Here is a 20,637-nt window from a genome sequence, read left to right on the forward strand (position 1 = left end):
GGTAAGGTGACCGACTTGACATTAATTGGTGACAGACGAGTCACTCTGAATGAAGGAAGGTTCAAGGTTCCTTTCGACCCATCTCACTGACCACCTTCAGTCTGTCCTGCTCCCTCCTCTCATTACAATGTCCCTCTCTTTTCTCATTCCCCTTTCTCGTTCATTCTATTTCATTAATCCAGTTTCCCTTTAGCACTGAGCGCAGTCCATCAATCTTACCCCAAGTTGAGACACTGAGCCAGAGAGAGAAATAAGCGAGAAGGAGGCAGTGGTGGAAATAGTATCCAATTGTCACACTTGAGTAAAAGTAGGAATAACTCAAGCAAAAGTGAAAGTCACCCAATAAAATATTACTTAAGTAAAAGTCTAAAAGTATTTGGTTTTAAATATATTTAGGTATCAAAAGTTAATCTAATTGCAAAAATGTAATGAAGTATCAAAAGTAAAAGTATAAATCATTTCAAATTCCTTATTAGATCCCAGGCTGTGTCGCAGCCGGCCGCCCCATGAGGCGGCGCACAATTGGGGAAAGGGGGCTACCTAGTCAATTGTACAACTGAATGCATTCAACTGAAATGTGTCTTACACATTTAACCCAACCCCTCTGAATCAGAGAGGTGCGGAGGGCTGCCTTAATTGACATCCACGTCTTCAGCACCCGGGGAACAGTGGGTTAACTGCCTTGCTCAGTGGCAGAATGACAGATTTTTAATTTGTCAGCTCGGGGATTCGATACAGCAAACTTTCGGTCACTGGCCCAATGCTCTAACCACTAGGCTACCTGCCTCAGCATCATCCGGATTAGGAGAGGGTTTGGCCGGGATGTCCTTGACCCGTCGCGCTCTGACCTCGGTCGCCAGTTGTATGGTGTTTCCTCCGACACATTGGTGTGGCTGACTTCCGGGTTAAGTGAGCAGTGTGTCAAGAAGCAGTGCGGCTTGGCAGGGTCGTGTTTCGGAGGACGCATGGCTCTCAACCTTCGCCTCTCCCGAGTCTGTACGGGAGTTGCAGCGATGGGATAATTGGATATCACAAAATTGGGGAGAAAAAAAAATAAAAAATCCTTATATTAAGCAAACCAGATGGCACAATCGTTCATGTTTTTTAATTTACGGATAGCCAGGGTAACACTCCAACACTCAGACATCATTCAGAAACAAAGCATTTGTGTTTAGTGAGTCCGCCAGATCAGCGGCAGTAGAGATGACCAGGGATGTTCTCTTGATAAGCGTGTGAATCGGACCGTTTCTGTCCTGCATAGCATTCAAAACGTAACGAGTACTTTTGGGTGTCATGGAAAATGTATGGAGTAAAAAGTACAGAATTGTCTTTAGGAATGTAGTGAAGTAAAAGTTATCCAAAATATAAATAGTAAAGTACAGATACCCCAAAAAACGACTTAAGTAGTACTTGAAAGCATGTACTTCACACCACCGGAAGGAGGAGAAGGGGGAGAGAGGATAAGAAGGGGTAGAGGGTAGAATGGAGAAAAAAAACAATTTCCAGAAAACTCCATTTGAAATGACAACGACGTGGGCGTCCTATTGGTGGAAGCAGAGATGGAGAAAAGAGCCCACGTAGGAGACCATGTATGACCAGGCTGTTTTTAGAGCATCAATGCTCCTTCAAGTGAGACTAACCTAGAAAAACACAATGAAAAAGCACAACTCAATGGTAGCTGAATGAAATCACATTTCTGTAGGAGTCTATAGCATTTAATCTGTGAACAGATGAAACCTCTGTGTTTCAGCCCCTCATCTAAACCATATACCGCTACATCCCAGTTCCCTTTATTTTCTGTCACCTTACAACTTTTAAAACACGCACACATAACCCCAAAACACACCGACACAAACAATCAGCAGATCAAAGGGCCGTGGTCTACCTCCAGTTGCCCTCTCAGCTTCTTGACGTGGGCAGAGTCCTGGGATAGCTCCTCCAACTGGGAGACGTCAGCCAGGACGTTGACGGTAGTCTCGGCCTCTTACAGCTACTTAAGGAAGGCCTCCAGCTCGCTGAGTGACATCTGCAGAGCATTCAGACCACTGTCCAGCTTGGCCTGGTGGTCACTAGCTCTGTCAATCAATCAACATCAATATGACAATTAATAATCAATGTAATGACAAATGAACAAGCATTGGTTTGGTTGGAGGTCCATCGTTGAATGAAATAGCTGAGTCAAGAATTCAAGTAGCTCAGGACATTATAATAAGGGAGACTTGACAAGTGTGTGTGTATACGTGCGTGTGTGTCTGTATGTGTGCGTCCACCTCTTGTTGATGTCGTTCCAGGCTATGTTGTTTTTCTCTGTGACATCTTTGATCCTCCTTGTGTCGTCAGCGGAATACTCTCGCAGGAGCTGATTGGACAGCTCGTTAAAAGGTTGCCACGGTACCCTGACCTCTTCCAAGGTCTTGCAAGAACACCTGGAGAAAAAAAAAAACAACAATTAATGACAACAACCTACTCCTCACGGACTAAACTATTTCACTTCTTTCATATCCTTGTCACTTCCCATTTAATCTCACACTAATTATCATGGTTCCCTCAGGATCTCACTTTGTTTTAACTTAAGGTATGCTAACCTATTTAATTAAATAATACATAATTGTCAGAACAGCTATCAGTACCTGTGCTATGGCATTGTAACTACAGTACAACAGTGAATTAGACACAGATGCCCTCTACTGTTTGAAATTGGCATTGCATTGGGCAACAATTGAAAAGAAAGTCCACGGCAATCCCCATAGGTGACGGCTCATACGCTTACCATTATTTACCTGCAAGGCATGTTTGATCAGCATTCATCAACACTATCAATAATAATCGTGACTAACCAACAGTGAGACCTCTCATCTGCATATACTCCTTGTCATAATCAGCACGATACACTGGAATACTAAAACGCATGATGAATTGTACACGTGTGTTATCTATTGGGCTAAGATGCAAACACACAAAAAAATACTTGCCATTCGCTGTTTCAAGTCACAGTTCCCAATCCTAACCTTAACCATGAACATAATTACAAAAATCTTACCCTTTATCATTGATTAAAAGCTATTCCACCCATCTGGCTAATGGGGCCGAGTATCAGTAGTCCAAAGGTCAAAGGGGAAGGGTCGCTGTATCTCTCACCTTGTTGTCACTGAGCTGTATGGTCAGGGGTTCCCTGGAGCGGTGAAGGTTGTGCAGGTGCCCCTCGCTCTGACCAATCAGAGCATTCAGTTCCTGTCTCTGCTTCTCCCACTGATCGCTGTGGCCAATCATGTTATCCAGCTGCTGGAGCCGCGCCTCCACACCTTGCTGAGTGTTGTCCCATTGGCTATGCCCTTTCTCCACTGCAGAGAGAGTAAGGAAAAGAGTAGGTGTGGGTGACCTTGTGCTAAGGCTAAACTGCACTTGGACAATCATATTTCTACAGAAACCGAAACTGTATATGTGATTTTGTGTATCCAAATGCATTTCTCTTAAGGTATATTCACGCTTTTCTCTCTAAGTATGACACAGTACATTATGTTCCTGCTTTACTGGCTCTGTGAGCATACATGCGTTTCTCAGTGACGGAGGTATTCGAGTTGGAGGTCTTGTTCTTGGTGTTCTGGGCCAGAGTGAAGATGTTCTCCAGCTGGGGGTGACGCAGCTCCAGGTCACTGTTCGCCACCTGAGCAGAATACCCAACCAGTCCATCCGTCAATTGGATTTATAAAATTGTGTGTGTGTGTGTGTGTGTGTGTGTGTGCGCACGCATTACCTGGCTCTCTGCAGGGCTGACCCCTCTCCCACTGAGGGTCTGGTGTGTGACCTGGATGCAGTCGGTCATTCTGTTCATCTTGTCCTGGAACTGACCGTGACTCTGGAGGTTCCCCTCCACCTCCCCTACTTTATCTAACAACTCATGAGTCACCTGCAGGACATGGGGAGAGGAGAGTGAGAGAGGGACAGAAAGAGAGAGGGGGGAGGTGTTAGGGAGAGAGAGAGAGGGGGAGAGAGAGAGACACACAGAGAGAGAGAGAGAGAGAGAGAGAGAGAGAGAGAGACACACAGAGAGAGAGAGAGAGAGAGAGAGAGAGAGAGAGAGACAGAGAGAGAGACAGAGAGAGAGACAGAGAGAGAGAGAGAGAGAGAGAGAGAGAGAGAGATTGAGGACAATGAATGGAGAGATGAAGAAGGGACATAGTTCATCTCCACCGTTACTCTTTTAGTGTTACCCTTCCTTTTTTCCAGTTGAGGTTTAGGCTACTGAGTTACATTATGTTCATTAGGAAACATAGGTTCAAGAGGTTATTCTCACCTTGTTCCAGTTGCGATTGACGGTCCTGAGTTAGCTCATGTGCTAGTCTCTCTCCTGATGACTCACGCTCTGATTGGCCAGAATCTGGGGGACGTTCTTGTTCAGCCAACCAAGACACTCATTCTGGGCGTCCATCTCTTCAGCCAGAGTCTAGAGAGATAGGTAGGGGGGTCTTCACCCCTCTTCACAAAGGGGTGAAGAGGGTTGAAAGATGTGAGGGATGGATGAGGGGAGAATTATGGGGTAAATGAAAGGGTAGGTCAAGGTGAGGGTTAGGGGGGCAACATGTCCTGACTCTAAGCCTTACCTTAAGTTCTTTGAGGTTGCTGTTGGTGGCAGTGACGGGCAGAGGGCTCACAGCACATTCAGCTTGTTCCAGCCACAGAGCCAGGTCTCCACTACGCGTCACCAGCTCTAATAGGACAGGGTCACTTCCAGTCAGCCTACAGACAAACACACACACATACACAGATAAACAGGCGCAAGCCGCACAAACACAGACACACACACACACACACACACATTAAGATCTCAATTTCCCTACAGCTGCCGTGTGTAGGCCAAATCCTAACATTTATATTACATTTGTATGCTGATCTGTCATGCTGATATCATTACCGCTTAGGACATTGATGCAGCAAATATTCATACGTTTCGATACATATCTGCAAGAGTTTATCCTGCTCATATAAACATAATCCAATTTCTAAACATTCTTTTTTCCACTGTAAACTATTTTTGGGGTCCAAAATGCCCTTCTTATCACTCCTAACAAGCTGTCCTATTTCTATGGCGACTATGCTTAGTTACCATGGTGTTCATCTCCATGGTTACCTGTGCTGTCTGTCCAGCACCTTTCTGTGCACGGCCCTACAGCGCTGCCCCAGGGCCTCCAGCTTGTTCTCCAGCAGGGGCCCGTCAGGGGCTGACAGCTGCCCGATGATCCTCTCACCTGTCTGGGTCAACGCGGCCAGGACAGGCTGGTGACTGGCTAGGCCCTCCTCCAGCTCCAAAGAGAGAGAGGGGCTTACAGATCAATATAAAACAAGAAATCAAAGTTGTATTAATCAACAGAATGAGTCAATTGGGGGCGGCAGGAAGCCTAGTGGTTAGAGCGTTGGGCCAGTAACTGAAAGGTTGCTAGATCGAATCCCTGAGCTGACAAAGTCAAAATCTGATAGCCAAAACTTTCATCAGAAGCTAGCCATCAAAAGCTAACTATCTAATTAGCTACTAGCTATTTAGTCATTGTTAGCCACTGCTAGCGGCCTTTACCCTCTGCACAGGCACCAGACGTTTTTTAGCCTGGATAATACCTGCCAGCCTCGGACTGTTTTTCTCCACTGCAACGCCGGTTTCCTGCCGTAAACCCTGGACCATTACTCCTGATCATCACAGCTAGCTAGCTGCCACCGAGTGACCCAGCCCTGAAGCTAGCCCTGAGCCAGGCGCATCTCCCAGCTAGCAAACGAAATTACTACAACTACAATTCCTCTTTCGCCATCTGGCCCGGTCCCTTCGTCACCACGACTGGTCCGCATGACTGGTACATGCCTCTGTTACCTTCCCCAGTTTCTGTGTTGTAGTTTGTATTTGAGTGTGTGTGTTTCAGGAGATGGCTTCCTGAATTCTCCCCAAGCAGCTGATTTGTCGACTCCATGGCTAATTGGAGCTGACCCCGCCCCCTCGTCAAGACGCAGCTGTTTCCAATTAGACTCCTGAAGCTATATAAATGCCAGTGTTCTGTTCAGGAGAGAGGAGAATGATTGTGATAGAGAGAATTCAATTGCTGAGAGCGGTGTTGGTTGTTTTTCAGGGAGCTGAGGGTTATATAGTGTTCGTTGTTTCTCAGAAAGCGATTTGGTATGTACTGTGTTAGTTTGTTGCATTATCAGATAGTGCTTATTTGATGTCCTTGGTTTCTTAGTTTGTTTGATATTCTGTTTCATTTGTTCCCAGGGGGGAAGGGGAAGGCACCTAGGGAGTGCTTAGTCAAGAGGCCCGCGGGCATACATATACCCATAGTATATTCACTGTCTAGGCACACTAGGTAAGATCTGGGCGGACCACCCCCTGTATTTTAGTTAGGGCACCAGGTGGTGTTAAATTAGGTAAGTAGTGGGTAGGCAGGTTAGATAGGAGAGGGGGAGCTTTGACATTTACTTGCTTTGGTTCTGTCCAGCCCCTTTTCCCCATATTACCGTGTAAAGGAATAAAGTCCTTGTAAACGGTACCACATTCTGCCTTTTTGTCATCCTTACTCGCACCTACATACCTCTTTCACTTCACGGGGCGTTGAGTTGTAGCAGGGTGTTGCGTTCCCTCTTCTTAGAGGCGTGCGTAACAGCCTCAGATACCTCCTTTGTCCCACCTCCCACACATGCGGTGACCTCAACCAGTATAACCAGCATGTCGAGATGCAACCTCTTACCTCCACTGTACCCGCACCCCACCATACCCCTGTCTGCACATTATGCCCTGAATCTATTCTACCACGCCCAGAAATCTGCTCCTTTTATTCTCTGTCCCCAACGCACTAGACGACCAGTTTTGCTAGCCTTTAGCTGTACCCTCATCCTACTCCTCCTCTGTTCCTTGGGTGATGTGGAGGTTAACCCACACCCTGCGTGTCCCCAGGCACTCTCATGTGTTGACTTCTGTAATCAAAAAAGCCTTGGTTTCATGCATGTTAACATCAGGAGCCTCCTTAAGTTTTTTTTATTCACTGCTTTAGCACACTCCGCCAACCCTGATGTCCTTGCCGTGTCTGAATCCTGGCTTAGGAAGGCCACCAAAAATTCTGAGATTTCCATACCCAACAACATTGTCCATCAACATAGAACTGCCAAAGGGGGAGGAGCTGCAATCTACTGCAGAGATAGCTTGCAAAGTTCTGTCAAACTTTCCAGGTCTATGCCCAAACAGTTCGAGCTTCTAATTTTAAAAATGAATCTCACCAGAAATAAGTCGCTCACTGTTGCCGCTTGCTATAGACCCCCCTCAGCTCCCAGCTGTGCCCTGGACACCATATGTGAATTGATTGCCCTTCATCTATCTTCAGAGTTCGTTCTGTTAGGTGACCTAAACTGGGATATGCTTAACACCCCAGCAGTCCTACAATCTAAACTAGATGCCCTCAATCTCACACAAATTATCAAGGAAACGACCAACCCTAAATCCGTAAACATGGTCACCCTCATAGATATCATCCTGACCAACTTGCCCTCCAAATACACCTCTGCTGTTTTCAATCAGGATCTCAGCGATCACTGACTCATTGCCCGCATCCGCTATGGGTCCACGGTCAAACAACCACCCCTCATCACTGTCAAACGCTCCCTAAAACACTTCTGCGAGCAGGCCTTTCTAATCGACCTGGCCCAGGTATCCTGGAAGGATATTGACCTCATCCCATCAGTTGAGGAAGCCTGGTCGTTCTTTAAAAGTAATTTCCTCGCCATCTTAAATAGGCATGCCCCTTTCAAAAAATGTAGAACTAAGAACAGTTATTGCCCTTGGTTCACTCCAGACCTGACTGCCCTTGACCAGCACAAAATATCCTGTGGCGGATTGCAATAGCATAGAATAGTCCCCGCGATATGCAACTGTTCAGGGAAGTCATGAACCAATACACTCTGTGAGTCAGGAAAGCAAAGACTAGCTTTTTCAAACAGAAATGTCCATCCTGTAGCTCTAACTCCAAAACGTTTTGGGACACTGTAAAGTCCATGGAGAACAAGAGCACCTCCTCCCAGCTACCCACTGCACTGAGGCTAGGTAACACGGTCACCACCGATAAATCCTTGATAATCGAAAATTTCAATAAGCATTTCTCTATGGCTGGCCATGCTTTCCTCCTGGCTACCCCAACCTCGGCCAACAGCTCTGCACCCCCTGCAGCTACTTGCCCGGGCCTCCCCAGCTTCTCCTTCACCCAAATCCAGATCGCAGATGTTCTGAAAGAGCTGCAAAACCTGGACTCGTACAAATCAGCTGGGCTAGACAATCTGGACCCTCTCTTTCTAAAATTATCCGCCGCCATTGTTGCAACCCCTATTACCAGTCTGTTCAACCTCTTTCGTACCGTCCGAGATCCCTAAAGATTGTAAAGCTGCCGTGGTCATCCCCCTCTTCAAAGGAGGTGACACTCTAGACCCAAACTGTTATAGACCTATAACCATCCAACAGATCACTGACCAATTTGAATCCCACCGTACCTTCTCCGCTGTGCAATCCAGTTTCCGAGCTGGTCATGGGTGCACCTCAGCCACGCTCAAGGTACTAAACGATTTCATAACCGCCATCGATAAAAGACAGTACTGTGCAGCCGTCTTCATCGACCTGGCTAAGGCTTTCGACTCTGTCAATCACCGTATTCTTATCGGCAGACTCAATAGCCTTGGTTTCTCAAATGACTGCCTCGCCTGGTTCACCAAATACTTTGCAGACAGTTCAGTGTGTCAAATCGGAGGGCCTGTTGTCCGGGACCTCTGGCAGTCTCTATGGGGGAACCACAGGGTTCAATTCTCAGGCCGACTTTTTTCTCTGTACATATCAACGATGTCGCTCTTGCTGCGGGTGATTCCCTGATCCACCTCTACGTGGACGACACCATTCTGTATACATCTGGCCCTTCTTTGGACACTTAACTAACCTCCAAACGAGCTTCAAAGCCATACAACACTCCTTGCGTGGCCTCCAACTGCTCTGAAACGCTAGTAAAACCGAATGCATGATTTAACCGTTCGCTGCTCGCACCCACCCGCCCGACTAGCATCACTACTCTGGACGGTTCTGACCTAGAATACATGGACAACTACAAATACCTGTGTCTGGCTAGACTGTAAACTCTCCTTCCAGACTCATATTAAACATCTCCAACCCAAAATCAAATCTAGAATCGGCTTTCTATTTCGCAACAAAGCCTCCTTCACCAACGCCGTAAAACTGACTATCCTACCGATCCCCGACTTCGGCGATGTCATCTACAAAATAGCTTCCAATACTCTACTCAGCAAACTGGATGCAGTCTATCACAGTACCATCCGTTTTGTTACCAAAGCCCCTTATACCACCCACCACTGCGGCCTGTATGCTCTAGTCGGCTGGCCCTCGCTACATATTTGTTGCCAGACCCACTGGCTCCAGGTCATCTGTAAGTCTATGCTAGGTAAAGCCCCGCCTTATCTCAGCTCACGATAACAACACCCACCCGTAGCACGCGCTCCAGCAGGTATATCTCACTGGTCATCCCCAAAGCCAACACCTTCTTTGGCCGCCTTTCCTTACAGTTTGCTCTGCTGCCTGTGACTGGAACGAATTGCAAAAATCGCTGAAGCTGGAGACTTACATTTCCCTCACTAACTTTAAACATCAGCTATCTGAGCAGCTAACCAATCGCTGCAGCTGTACATAGTCCATCTGTAAATAGCCCACCCAATCTACCTACCTCATCCCCATATTGTTTTTACTTACTTTTCTGCTCTTTTGCACACCAGTTTCACTCCTTGCACATCATCATCTGCTCATCTATCACTCCAGTGTTAATCTGCTAAATTGTAATTACTTTGCTACTGTTGCCAATTTATTGCCTTACCTCCTTACGTAATTTGCACACACTGTATATAGACTTTCTTTTTTTCTATTGTGTTATTGACTGTACGCTTGTTTATTCCATGTGTAACTCTGTGTTTGTGTCGCACTGCTTTGCTTTATCTTGGCAAGGTTGCAGTAGTAAATGAGAACTTGTTCTCAACTAGCTTACCTGGTTAAATAAAGGTGAAATTTTAAAAAAGAATAATAAACATTTGCTACTCCTATTTGAAAATGTTTAATGTTATACAGTCGTATGAAAAAGTTTGGGCACCCCTGACAATTTCCATGATTTCCATTTATAAATAATTGGGTGTTTGGATCAGCAATTTCATTTTGATCTATCAAATAACTGATGGACACAGCAATATTTCAGTAGTGAAATGAGGTTTATTGGATTAATAGAATGTGCAATATGCACATGTACTTTGCTGATAAAAGTCTGCAAATGGTTACGTTCTGTAAAATGTTCTATTGGCATAACCAATGGACTAAAATGGCAAGTCAAAATGGCTGAGGGTCTTCAAATGGCAGGGATCTAAGTGACGCTGACCAATGCACAGAGGGTCCTATCCATCTGCATTTAAACACGTGACCCCAGGCCTCATAATAAGCCTCCTCTGCAGAATGGCTCTATAATCACGGAGGGGGAGCATCAACAATGCTAAACCAGGCTGATGGTATCTCCACTGTAATCTGCACAGGAGGAGGATGCGGACAAGTGCATAAATTTGGGCACCCCAATAGAAAAATCACATCAATATTTAGTAGAGCCTCCTTTTGCTAAAATAGCCTCTAGACGCTTCCCATAGCCTCTAATGAGTGTCTGGATTCTGGATGAAGGTATTTTGGACCATTCCTCCTTACAAAACATCTCCAGTTCAGTTAGGTTTGATGGTTGCCGAGCATGGACAGCCCACTTCAAATCATCCCACAGATTCTCAATGATATTCAGGTCTAGGGACTGGGATGGCCATTCCAGAACATTGTACTTGTTCCTCTGCATAAATGCCCGGGTAGATTTTGAGCAGTGTTTTGGGTCGTTGTCTTGTTAATTTCCAGCGCCGGCTTAACTTCAACGTTGTGACTGATTCTTCAACATTATTCCCAAGAATCTGCTTATACTGAGTGGAATCCATGCGACCCTCAACTTTAACAAGATTCCCAGTACCGGCACTGGCCACACAGCCCCACCTTATTCCAAAATGAAGCTGGCTTGTCCAAATGTGCGTTTGCATACCTCAAGCGACTCTGTTTGTGGCGTGTGTGCAGAAAAGGCTTCTTCCGCATCACTCTCCCATACAGCTTCTCCTTGTGCAAAGTTTGCTGAATTGTTGAACGATGCACAGTGACACCATCTGCAGCAAGATGATGTTGTAGGTCTTTGGAGGTGGTCTGTGGGCTGTTTTTGACCATTCTCACCATCCTTCGCCTTTGCCTCTCCGATATTTTACTTGGCCTGCCACTTCTGGCCTTAACAAGAACTGTGCCTGTGGTCTTCCATTTCCTCACTATGTTCCTCACAGTGGACACTGACAGCTTAAATCTCTGCGATAGCTTTTTGTAGCCTTCCTCTAAACCATAATGTTGAACAATCTTTGTTTTCAGGTCATTTGAGAGTTGTTTTGAGGCCCCCATGTTGCCACTCTTCAGAGGAGAGTCAAAGAGAACAACTTGCAATTGGCCACCTTAAATACCTTTTCTCATGATTGGATGCACTTGTCTATGAAGTTCAAGGCTTAATGAGCTCACCAAACCAATTGTGTGTTCCAATTAATCAGTGCTAAGTAGTTACAGGTATTCAAATCAACAGAATGACAAGGGTGCCCACATTTTTGCATAGCCTATTTTTCACATCTGATTTAATTTAACTTAATATTGCTACACTAAAAATCTTTGTCTGGACAATACCCCAGTACTCAGCTTTTATTAGAAAATGAATGGCATGCCACTGTGATCATTTTCTGTGACAGAGTAAATCATTATGCAGCCTCAAAGGGGTGCCCAAACTTTTTCATACGACTGTATATTGATAGATGGTAAAGTTGTATTGGTTGATTCTTAATTCAAAATAAAGTTGGACTATATCACTCAATGTCTGACATGTAGAGTGTACTGTATGTGTTGATCAGTCTACCTGTGTGTGTGTGGGCTCCTTGTCAACTTGGCCTGTGTTGATTTCTTAATTTTTCTTAAACCTTTATTTAACTAACCAAGTCAATTAAGAACAAATTCTTATTTACAATGAAAGCATACCCTGGCCAAACCCTCTCCTAACCCGGACGATGCTGGGCCAATTGTGCACCGCCCTATGGGACTCCCGATCACAGCTGGTTGTGATACAGCCCGGGATCGAACCAGGGACGCCTCTATCACTGAGATGCAGTGCCTTAGACCGATGCGCCACTCGGGAGCGTGTCTGTGTGTGTGTGTGTGTGTGTGTGCGCTCCCAGTCAACTTGGCCTGTGTTGATCAGTCTGTGTGTGTGTGTGCGCTCCCAGTCAACTTGGCCTGTGTTGATCAGTCTGTGTGTATGTGTGTGTGTGTGCTGAGGTCTTGGTATACAGTATGTGCACTGTTATATATCTCCATCCTCGCTCCTCTGTCGTCCATAGCAGATAGAAGACATTTAATCATGTACCCAGGATAGGTCAGTTGTAGATGGAACTCCCTGACAGTACAGAGACAGGATGGAGACAAGGTCATGACTAAGTGACATCATACACTCACTCTCTCTGTGGGTGACACTAACCAATCAGTGATGAGAGTAAAGCTACATCTACAGTACATAGCCCTGTTAGAGGAGACAAACAGATCCTCTCACATCCAATAGTGGAAATTCTAAGACTTTACAGAGCTGCTCATTTCCCCCTTATTGTGTTGCTACAATGAGTATATTTTTCAGTTTCTTCTTCCGTACACTCTTTCATGGTCATTAAGTATTAAGATCTTGGCAGTTACTAAGTAACTTAATGTTGATCGTCCATCACCCACCCTTTGCGGTGGTTGTAAATGCAGTTGAGGCGGTCCCACTCTGCTTTGAGCTGGATGAGGGTGTCTCTGATCTGTGCACCCTCGCTCTGCGGTGCCTCCAGGATGGCGCTCATGGATCAACGTCACCTGCTCCCCGACATACTCCAGACTCTCCTATAGAGAGAGAGAGGCGGCAGGGAGAGAGGAGAGAGAGAAGGAGGAGAGGAGAGAGAGGTAGGAGTGGAGAGAGGGAAGTAATTAAATGAGTGAGAGGTCTCCATTCAGACCTACAGGACAACACAGTTATTCCCTTCCCCTTCCTATATCTCCCCTCATCTCTTTCTCACCCTCCACCCCCTGGCTGGAGAAGTCGTCGTAGAGACCACTGCTGAGCTCGATAGAGTTGAGCAGCAGTTCGTTGTGGGCCATGGCCAGCAGAGCCTTTTTTTATATCCAGCAGATAGTCTGAGGGACTGAGAGGACATCTTCTCCTCTGGCTCCATCTGCTGGCAAGAGATGGTGGTATGTTAGAAACAGTGAATGCATGTGTATGGGTGTGTGTGAATCTATTACATTTTACCGTTACATTTAGCAGACACTCTTAGAGAGACTTACAACCAGTACATTCAAATAAGATAGGTAACACAACCATAGCAATCTGTGTGGGAACTGGGAAGCATCACATGTCAAACTTTTTGATATCAAATAGCAAGTTCACACATTTCTATGTATACATATTTTCACTCTTTCTGGGATTATAGTTGAACGTCAAAACGTTTTTTTAAATGTTTTGTTTCATTACAGAGACAATTGGTAGAAAATGTTTGCTGAGTCATCACTTGCCATCGACTACAATGCATTATGAAAATGTGTCTAAAGCATGTTAGAAAAGACTCCAAAACACTCCAATCCAAATCCTATTCTGACTAGAAAGAAGCTTGTTCAGGTCACTTTTCTCTCTGTAATTGATTATGGTGATTTGTTGTATATGCATGCTGCAGCCTCTGTCTTACAGAGACTGGACTCTGTTTATCATGCATCCTTGCGCTTTATTACAAATGCCAAGTCACTCACCCACCATTGCACATTGTACCAAATGGTAGGTTGGATCTCGCTTTATATGCGCAGAAAGATACATTTGTATGTGTTAATCTACAAAGCCCTTTTGGGTAAACTCCCTCTTTACCTATGTAGTCTGGTCTCCTTCACCACCAGCAGTTACCATACCTGGTCTGCTAGATGGTTGCTACTTATAGTCCCCAGGACATTTACAGTGTTAGGCAAGACTGCCTTCTCATCTTGTGCACCAGACGCATGGAATAGTCTACAATCCATGCTTCATCTAGATATGTTAGTGCCACTGAATTCATTTAAAATATTGATGGGAGACTGTTACAGAGGAGTGAACATGCTTTTTTTAGGGCTGGATCATGTTGTATTGTTGTATGTTTTAATTATGTAATGTATTGATTGTTGCTGCCTTCTTTGCCAGGTCTTCCTTGAAAAACAGGCTCTGGGTCTCAATGGGCTTTTCCTGGTTAAATAAATAAAAAGAATAGGGAGTGACAAATTCCAGAGTGGAACTGAAGGCCCACAATTGTCAGTATAAAATTTGTTCAATATTGGTTTATTACAATTTAATTTTACTCTATTAGCAAAGTTTGAGAATATTAGCCTGTGTGGTAAAATAATAATTTGAGTAATAGCTATTGATGAACCTGTTAATGTATTAATTGTTTGATTCATGTGTTATGTGTAGACCCTGCTAGAGGAGCTGGATGACATCAATCTGAGTGTGGACAGTGTGAGAGACCAGGCCACCCTGATGACCAGTAGAGGTCCTGCCTGCAGAGATGTAGTGGAACCCAAACTGGCCAAACTCAACCGCAACTTCCACATGGTCTCCCAGTGCATCAAAGCTGCCATGGTACAACTACTCTCACATCACTGTTTCAGTGTGTTACAATTACAACTGTTCAGAGCTTTATCATTCAAGCCGTCAACACACACAGAGGTGTAATTCTGTCACTCTTTTGTTTCTGATACCTAGATGTACTGCAGGTTCCGTTCTTTGCGAGGAATTGGAAACCTCCCTGGTCTTTGTGTTTGAATATGTATTTGAAATTCACTGCTCCACTGATGGACCTTACAGATAATTGTATGTGTGGGTTACACAGATGAGGTAGTCATTCAGAAATAATGTTAAACACTATTATTGCACACAGAGTGAATCCATGCAACTTATTATGTGACCTGTTACATTTTTACTGCTGGACTTATTTAGTCTTTACATAAAAAAGGTGTTGAATACTTATTGACTGAAGGCATTTCAGCTTTAGATTTTTTATTAATTTGCTGAACTTTCTAAAAATATAATTCCACTTTGACATTATGATTTAATCAATTTTAAATTCAACAAAATGTGGAACAAGTCTAGGGGTGTGAACTTTCTGAAGGCGCTGTTCATTGATAATTTGTGTGAGATTGAGGGCATCAAGCTTAGATTGTAGGATGGCCGGGGTGTTAAGCAGTCCCAGTTTAGGTCACCTAACAGCACGAGCTCTGAAGATAGATATGGGCAATCAATTCACATATGGTGTCCAGGGCACAGCTGGGGGCTGAGGGTGGTCTATAGCAAGCGGCAACGGTGAGAGACTTGCTTCTGGAAAGGTGGATTTTTAAAAGTAGAAGCTCAAATTGTTTGGGCACAGACCTGGATAGTAAGACAGAACTCTGCAGGATATCTCTGCAGTAGATTGCAACTCCGCCCCCTTTGGCAGTTCTATCTTGTCGGAAAATGTTATAGTTAGGGATGGACATTTCAGGGGTTTTGGTGGGCTTAAGCCAGGATTCAGACACGGCTAGGACATCCGGGTTGGCAGAGTGCACTAAAGCAGTGAATAAAACAAACTTGGGGAGGAGGCTTCTAATGATAACATGCATGAAACCTATTGTTCTAGGAAAGTCAAAACCAATAAAACAATTGGCTATAAAGTTTTCCATATGCTACACAACGAAACACAAGGAATTGTGTTTTTGTAATTTGTCTCATTTGGTCAACATCCCTCGTTTATTGATGGAGCTGGCTGCGTGCGTGTACGCCCTAATGGGTTACCTGTACATTTCTCAAATGTCCAATACAATAAAAAATGTCCAGTCACTTGTTTGCCGCCAAATTTTCCTAACTGAAACCCTGGTATTTACTATAAAGTGGGGCAATGACAGACTGTCTATGACAGACAAAATGAGAAAAAGAAAATCCAGAAAATCACATTGTAGGATTTTTTTTTTTTTTTTTGTGCAAAATATGGTGGAAAATAAGTATTTGGTCAATAACAAAAGTTTCTCAATACTTTGTTATATACCCTTTGTTGGCAATGACAGAGGTCAAACGTTTTCTGTAAGTCTTCACAAGGTTTTCACACACTGTTGCTGGTATTTTGGCCCATTCCTCCATGCAGATCTCCTCTAGAGCAGTGATGTTTTGGGGCTGTTGCTGGGCAACACGGACTTTCAACTCCCTCCAAAGATTTTCTATGGGGTTGAGATCTGGAGACTGGCTAGGCCACTCCAGGACCTTGAAATGCTTCTTACGAAGCCACTCCTTCGTTGCCCGGGCGGTGTGTTTGGGATCATTGTCATGCTGAAAGACCCAGCCACGTTTCATCTTCAATGCCCTTGCTGATGGAAGGAGGTTTTCACTCAAAATCTCACGATACATGGCCCCATTCATTCTTTCCTTTACACGGATCAGTCGTCCTGGTCCCTTTGCAGAAAAACAGCCCCAAAGCATGATGTTTCCACCCCCATGCTTCACAGTAGGTATGGTGTTCTTTGGATGCAACTCAGCATTCTTTGTCCTCCAAACACAATGAGTTGAGTTTTTACCAAAAAGTTCTATTTTGGTTTCATCTGACCATATGACATTCTCCCAATCTTCTTCTGGATCATCCAAATGTTCTCTAGCAAACTTCAGACGGGCATGGACATGTACTGGCTTAAGCAGGGGGACACGTCTGGCACTGCAGGATTTGAGTCCCTGGCGGCGTAGTGTGTTACTGATGGTAGGCTTTGTTACTTTGGTCCCAGCTCTCTGCAGGTCATTCACCAGGGCCCCCCGTGTGGTTCTGGGATTTTTGCTCACCGTTCTTGTGATCATTTTGACCCCACAGGGTGAGATCTTGCGTGGAGCCCCAGATCGAGGGAGATTATCAGTGGTCTTGTATGTCTTCCATTTCCTAATAATTGCTCCCACAGTTGATTTCTTCAAACCAAGCTGCTTACCTATTGCAGATTCAGTCTTCCCAGCCTGGTGCAGGTCTACAATTGTTTCTGGTGTCCTTTGACAGCTCTTTGGTCTTGGCCATAGTGGAGTTTGGAGTGTGACTGTTTGAGGTTGTGGACAGGTGTCTTTTATACTGATAACAAGTTCAAACAGGTGCCATTAATACAGGTAACGAGTGGACGACAGAGGAGCCTCTTAAAGAAGAAGTTACAGGTCTGTGAGAGCCAGAAATCTTGCTTGTTTGTAGGTGAGCAAATACTTATTTTCCACCATAATTTGCAAATAAATTCATTAAAAATCCTAATGTGATTTCCTGGATTTTTTTTTCTAATTTTGTCTGTCATAGTTGAAGTGTACCTATGATGAAAATTACAGGCCTCTCATCTTTTTAAGTGGGACAACTTGCACAATTGGTGGCTGACTAAATACTTTTTTGCCCCACTGTATATACACAGTATAGTATAGGCTACAAAATAAGCTTTCCAGTGACACTGACTCACCCAATGAAGATGAATCATAGGCTATTCAAATCAAATCAAATGTATTTATATAGCCCTTCGTACATCAGCTGATATCTCAAAGTGCTGTACAGAAACCCAGCCTAAAACCCCAAACAGCAAGCAATGCAGGTGTAGAAGCACAGTGGCTAGGAAAAACTCCCTAGAAAGGCCAAAACCTAGGAAGAAGCCTAGAGAGGAACCAGGCTATGAGGGGTGGCCAGTCCTCTTCTGGCTGTGCCGGGTGGAGATTATAACAGAACATGGCCAAGATCTTCAAATGTTCATAAATGACCAGCATGGTCAAATAATAATAATCACAGTAGTTGTCGAGGGTGCAACAGGTCAGCTCAAGAGTAAATGTCTGTTGGCTTTTCATAGCCGATCATTGAGAGTACCTCTACTGCTCCTGCTGTCTCTAGAGAGTTGAAAACAGCAGGTCTGGGACAGGTAGCATGTCTGGTGAACAGGTCAGGGTTCCATAGCCGCAGGCAGAACAGTTGAAACTGGAGCAGCAGCACGGCCAGGTGGACTGGGGACACCGGTGATGGCCGATGTGCTCGTGCCAATACCTCAAGATAAACTACTTTGAAAAACATTGCCGTTTGCTCAGAATCGCTCATAAATTATGGATAAAAATGTTAGCTTTTACAGACAGATTAGGCTTTCTAAGTGGTAGGCCTACGCTTTTGTCGCTATTATATTTAGAAATTTGTGAAAAGCAAACTGACAGCCGCAACCAACCATAGAAGGCAGTTTCCATTCAAGTCAGGACTGACAGGCATTGCTGGTGTAGACATGAGCTTAACAGTCAAAGTGCAAGAGTTAGTTAGAGGTTCCAGTTAGAGATTATATTTATGGCCACAACGCAACAAGCTGTTCTGTATTTGGCGCACGTGCTGCCCAAATTACGGCCACCGACTGTAAATGCTTCTGATAACATAATCCACAGCTATTTTTTTGAAGCTATTATGCTCTCTGGTGTAGTGTTTAGAATTTATTTAATTTACATGTACATATTTTGGGGGACAAGAATGTCTACTCCCGTGGCTATGGTCTCAACTGATGGCGGCACAACACAAAAACCTCAGATGATGTGAAATAGGTTACAACTTTCTTTTTTTTTGTTGCCACATGGCAAAAATAAGTACAATTTCAGGTCATTTACAACTTAAATATTCCTCTCCACTGTGAAGAGGGGGGGGACAAAAATATTTTGAATGCAGGGTGGGAGGGGGCAACCAAATCTTGCTTACAGCCCCCAAAAGGCCCCAGAATTTCTCATTTGGGTCACAGGCTGAAAAAGTTTAAAGAACCCCTGTTTTAAATGATATCACACTCAACCGTTTATCTTTTCCAGTGATGAAGACATGGATGTCTCATGGTATAGTGGGGAATGAAAAATGGGTCAACTTTAAGCAACTTTATCTCCTGAATGTTTTGGTATTCAGGTGGGAAAGAAAATCACTCTCTGACCACTTCTTCCATGGGCAAACATGTATGGAAAGTTTTGTTTAAATCAAAAGGGATGCTGTCAAAAAGTGATTGAATTCAAAATGGATTCATCTGACTGTTTTCACAAATCATTTACTTAAAATAATTGTACCTCTATGTGATGTGTTGTGCTGTGAATTGTCACGTCATCCTTCTCCGATTTGCTGAGCTAATCAGAGAAGGATGACATTTGGCAATGTATTAATTGGAGGTGCTATAGGTTAAGGTCAATGTTAACACATTTTTCCAAATCTGTCACCACAGTTCATCCAGAATAGGCATACAGTAACACTTTACATTGTATACCTTACGAAGAGTTGAAGTAGTTCAGTTTATATACCCTTTATAAGACCATTATTTGAATAACTTTTTAATATGGCTCTACCATGAGCGTAATGAACACTCAATAGGGCCACGTTTTTATAAAAGCCTAATGCTTGGGGAGTGATGTAAACATCCAAATATTGCATCTGTAAAGATGAATAACGGCAAACCACTTGACCCCTACCTTCTTAATTTCAGCTACAACCGAAGACAAAACATCAGCAATGGACCCAGTCGATTAGTTTAACAAAATTAAAGGGCATTTAAACGCTTCAGTAATTTTCACTAAATAGCAAGGTGCAACATTACTTCTAGGTATCAGAGCAAGTGACGTAACTGATTGAAACGCTAGTAGCGCGTACCCGCTAACTAGCTAGCCATTTCACATCCGTTACACTCACCCCCCTTTCAACCTCCTCCTTTTCCGCAGCAACCAGTGATCCGGGTCAACAGCATCAATGTAACAGTATAACTTTAGTACGTCCCCTCGCCCCGACACGGGCGCGAACCAGGGACCCTCTGCACACATCAAGAACTAAATAATACAGTAATACGCACTAAATAATACAGGTGTATGCTGAGTTATAAATCGAGTTATAAATCTCTTAATAAAACGTAATAGTTTGCTTTGTATGGCACCAATGTCTGATAAAAAGACAATATATGTTTTATTGATTTGGCAAGTAGGCTACATTGTGTGGACTGCATTTTCTTCCGTGTATTGGGGTAAAAAATGATGTTCATCTTGAGTGTTCGCAAAACAGATCACACTCACCGTAGCTGCTGTCAGTCAGGGTCGCGAGCATGGAAAATCTGCGTAAATTTAGCACAGAAAAATTATTAAAAGTTCGCTGATTAGTGAAAAAAATTTAAAGTGGTTAGATTTTAAATGTTCAAATATATTAACATGAGGACCTTATGCCATTCTAAAAGGCAGAAGCACTCCAGCCTATGCCAAAAAGCAGTCCTCCAGTGCATAAACACACTTCATAATAACACATTTGCAAAACTTCTATGTGGAACAAACTGCTTTCTGTGGTCTGCGGTAGAGGCTGTTGACTTCCTGATGGTTATCCAGTGAGTTTCGTTTTTTCCCCCGTCTATTTCACGGGAGAAACCGGTTCAGCTAAGGAGTGAGTCTCCGTCCCAAACTTTGTTACTGTTGCTGCTACCTTTAC

The 20,637-nt window shown here is 44.1% G+C and overlaps 1 protein-coding gene across 1 annotated transcript in view; it reads right to left on the reverse strand.

The window, feature by feature from the left end:
• LOC120023925 (utrophin-like) overlaps positions 1-13,947 on the reverse strand; it is a 187,234-nt gene extending 173,287 nt beyond the window's left edge. Inside the window, 14 exon segments of the mRNA XM_038968027.1 lie at positions 1,886-2,075; positions 2,271-2,383; positions 2,385-2,426; positions 3,139-3,341; positions 3,553-3,664; positions 3,755-3,907; positions 4,295-4,444; positions 4,602-4,737; positions 5,129-5,320; positions 12,881-12,979; positions 12,981-13,033; positions 13,214-13,306; positions 13,308-13,362; positions 13,934-13,947. Coding sequence (XP_038823955.1) covers positions 1,886-2,075; positions 2,271-2,383; positions 2,385-2,426; positions 3,139-3,341; positions 3,553-3,664; positions 3,755-3,907; positions 4,295-4,444; positions 4,602-4,737; positions 5,129-5,320; positions 12,881-12,979; positions 12,981-13,033; positions 13,214-13,306; positions 13,308-13,362; positions 13,934-13,947 — 1,605 coding nt within the window.
• Between the last annotated feature and the right edge of the window lie 6,690 nt (positions 13,948-20,637).

This window comes from Salvelinus namaycush, chromosome 29, assembly GCF_016432855.1.
Source record: "Salvelinus namaycush isolate Seneca chromosome 29, SaNama_1.0, whole genome shotgun sequence".
Lineage (NCBI taxonomy): Eukaryota > Metazoa > Chordata > Actinopteri > Salmoniformes > Salmonidae > Salvelinus > Salvelinus namaycush.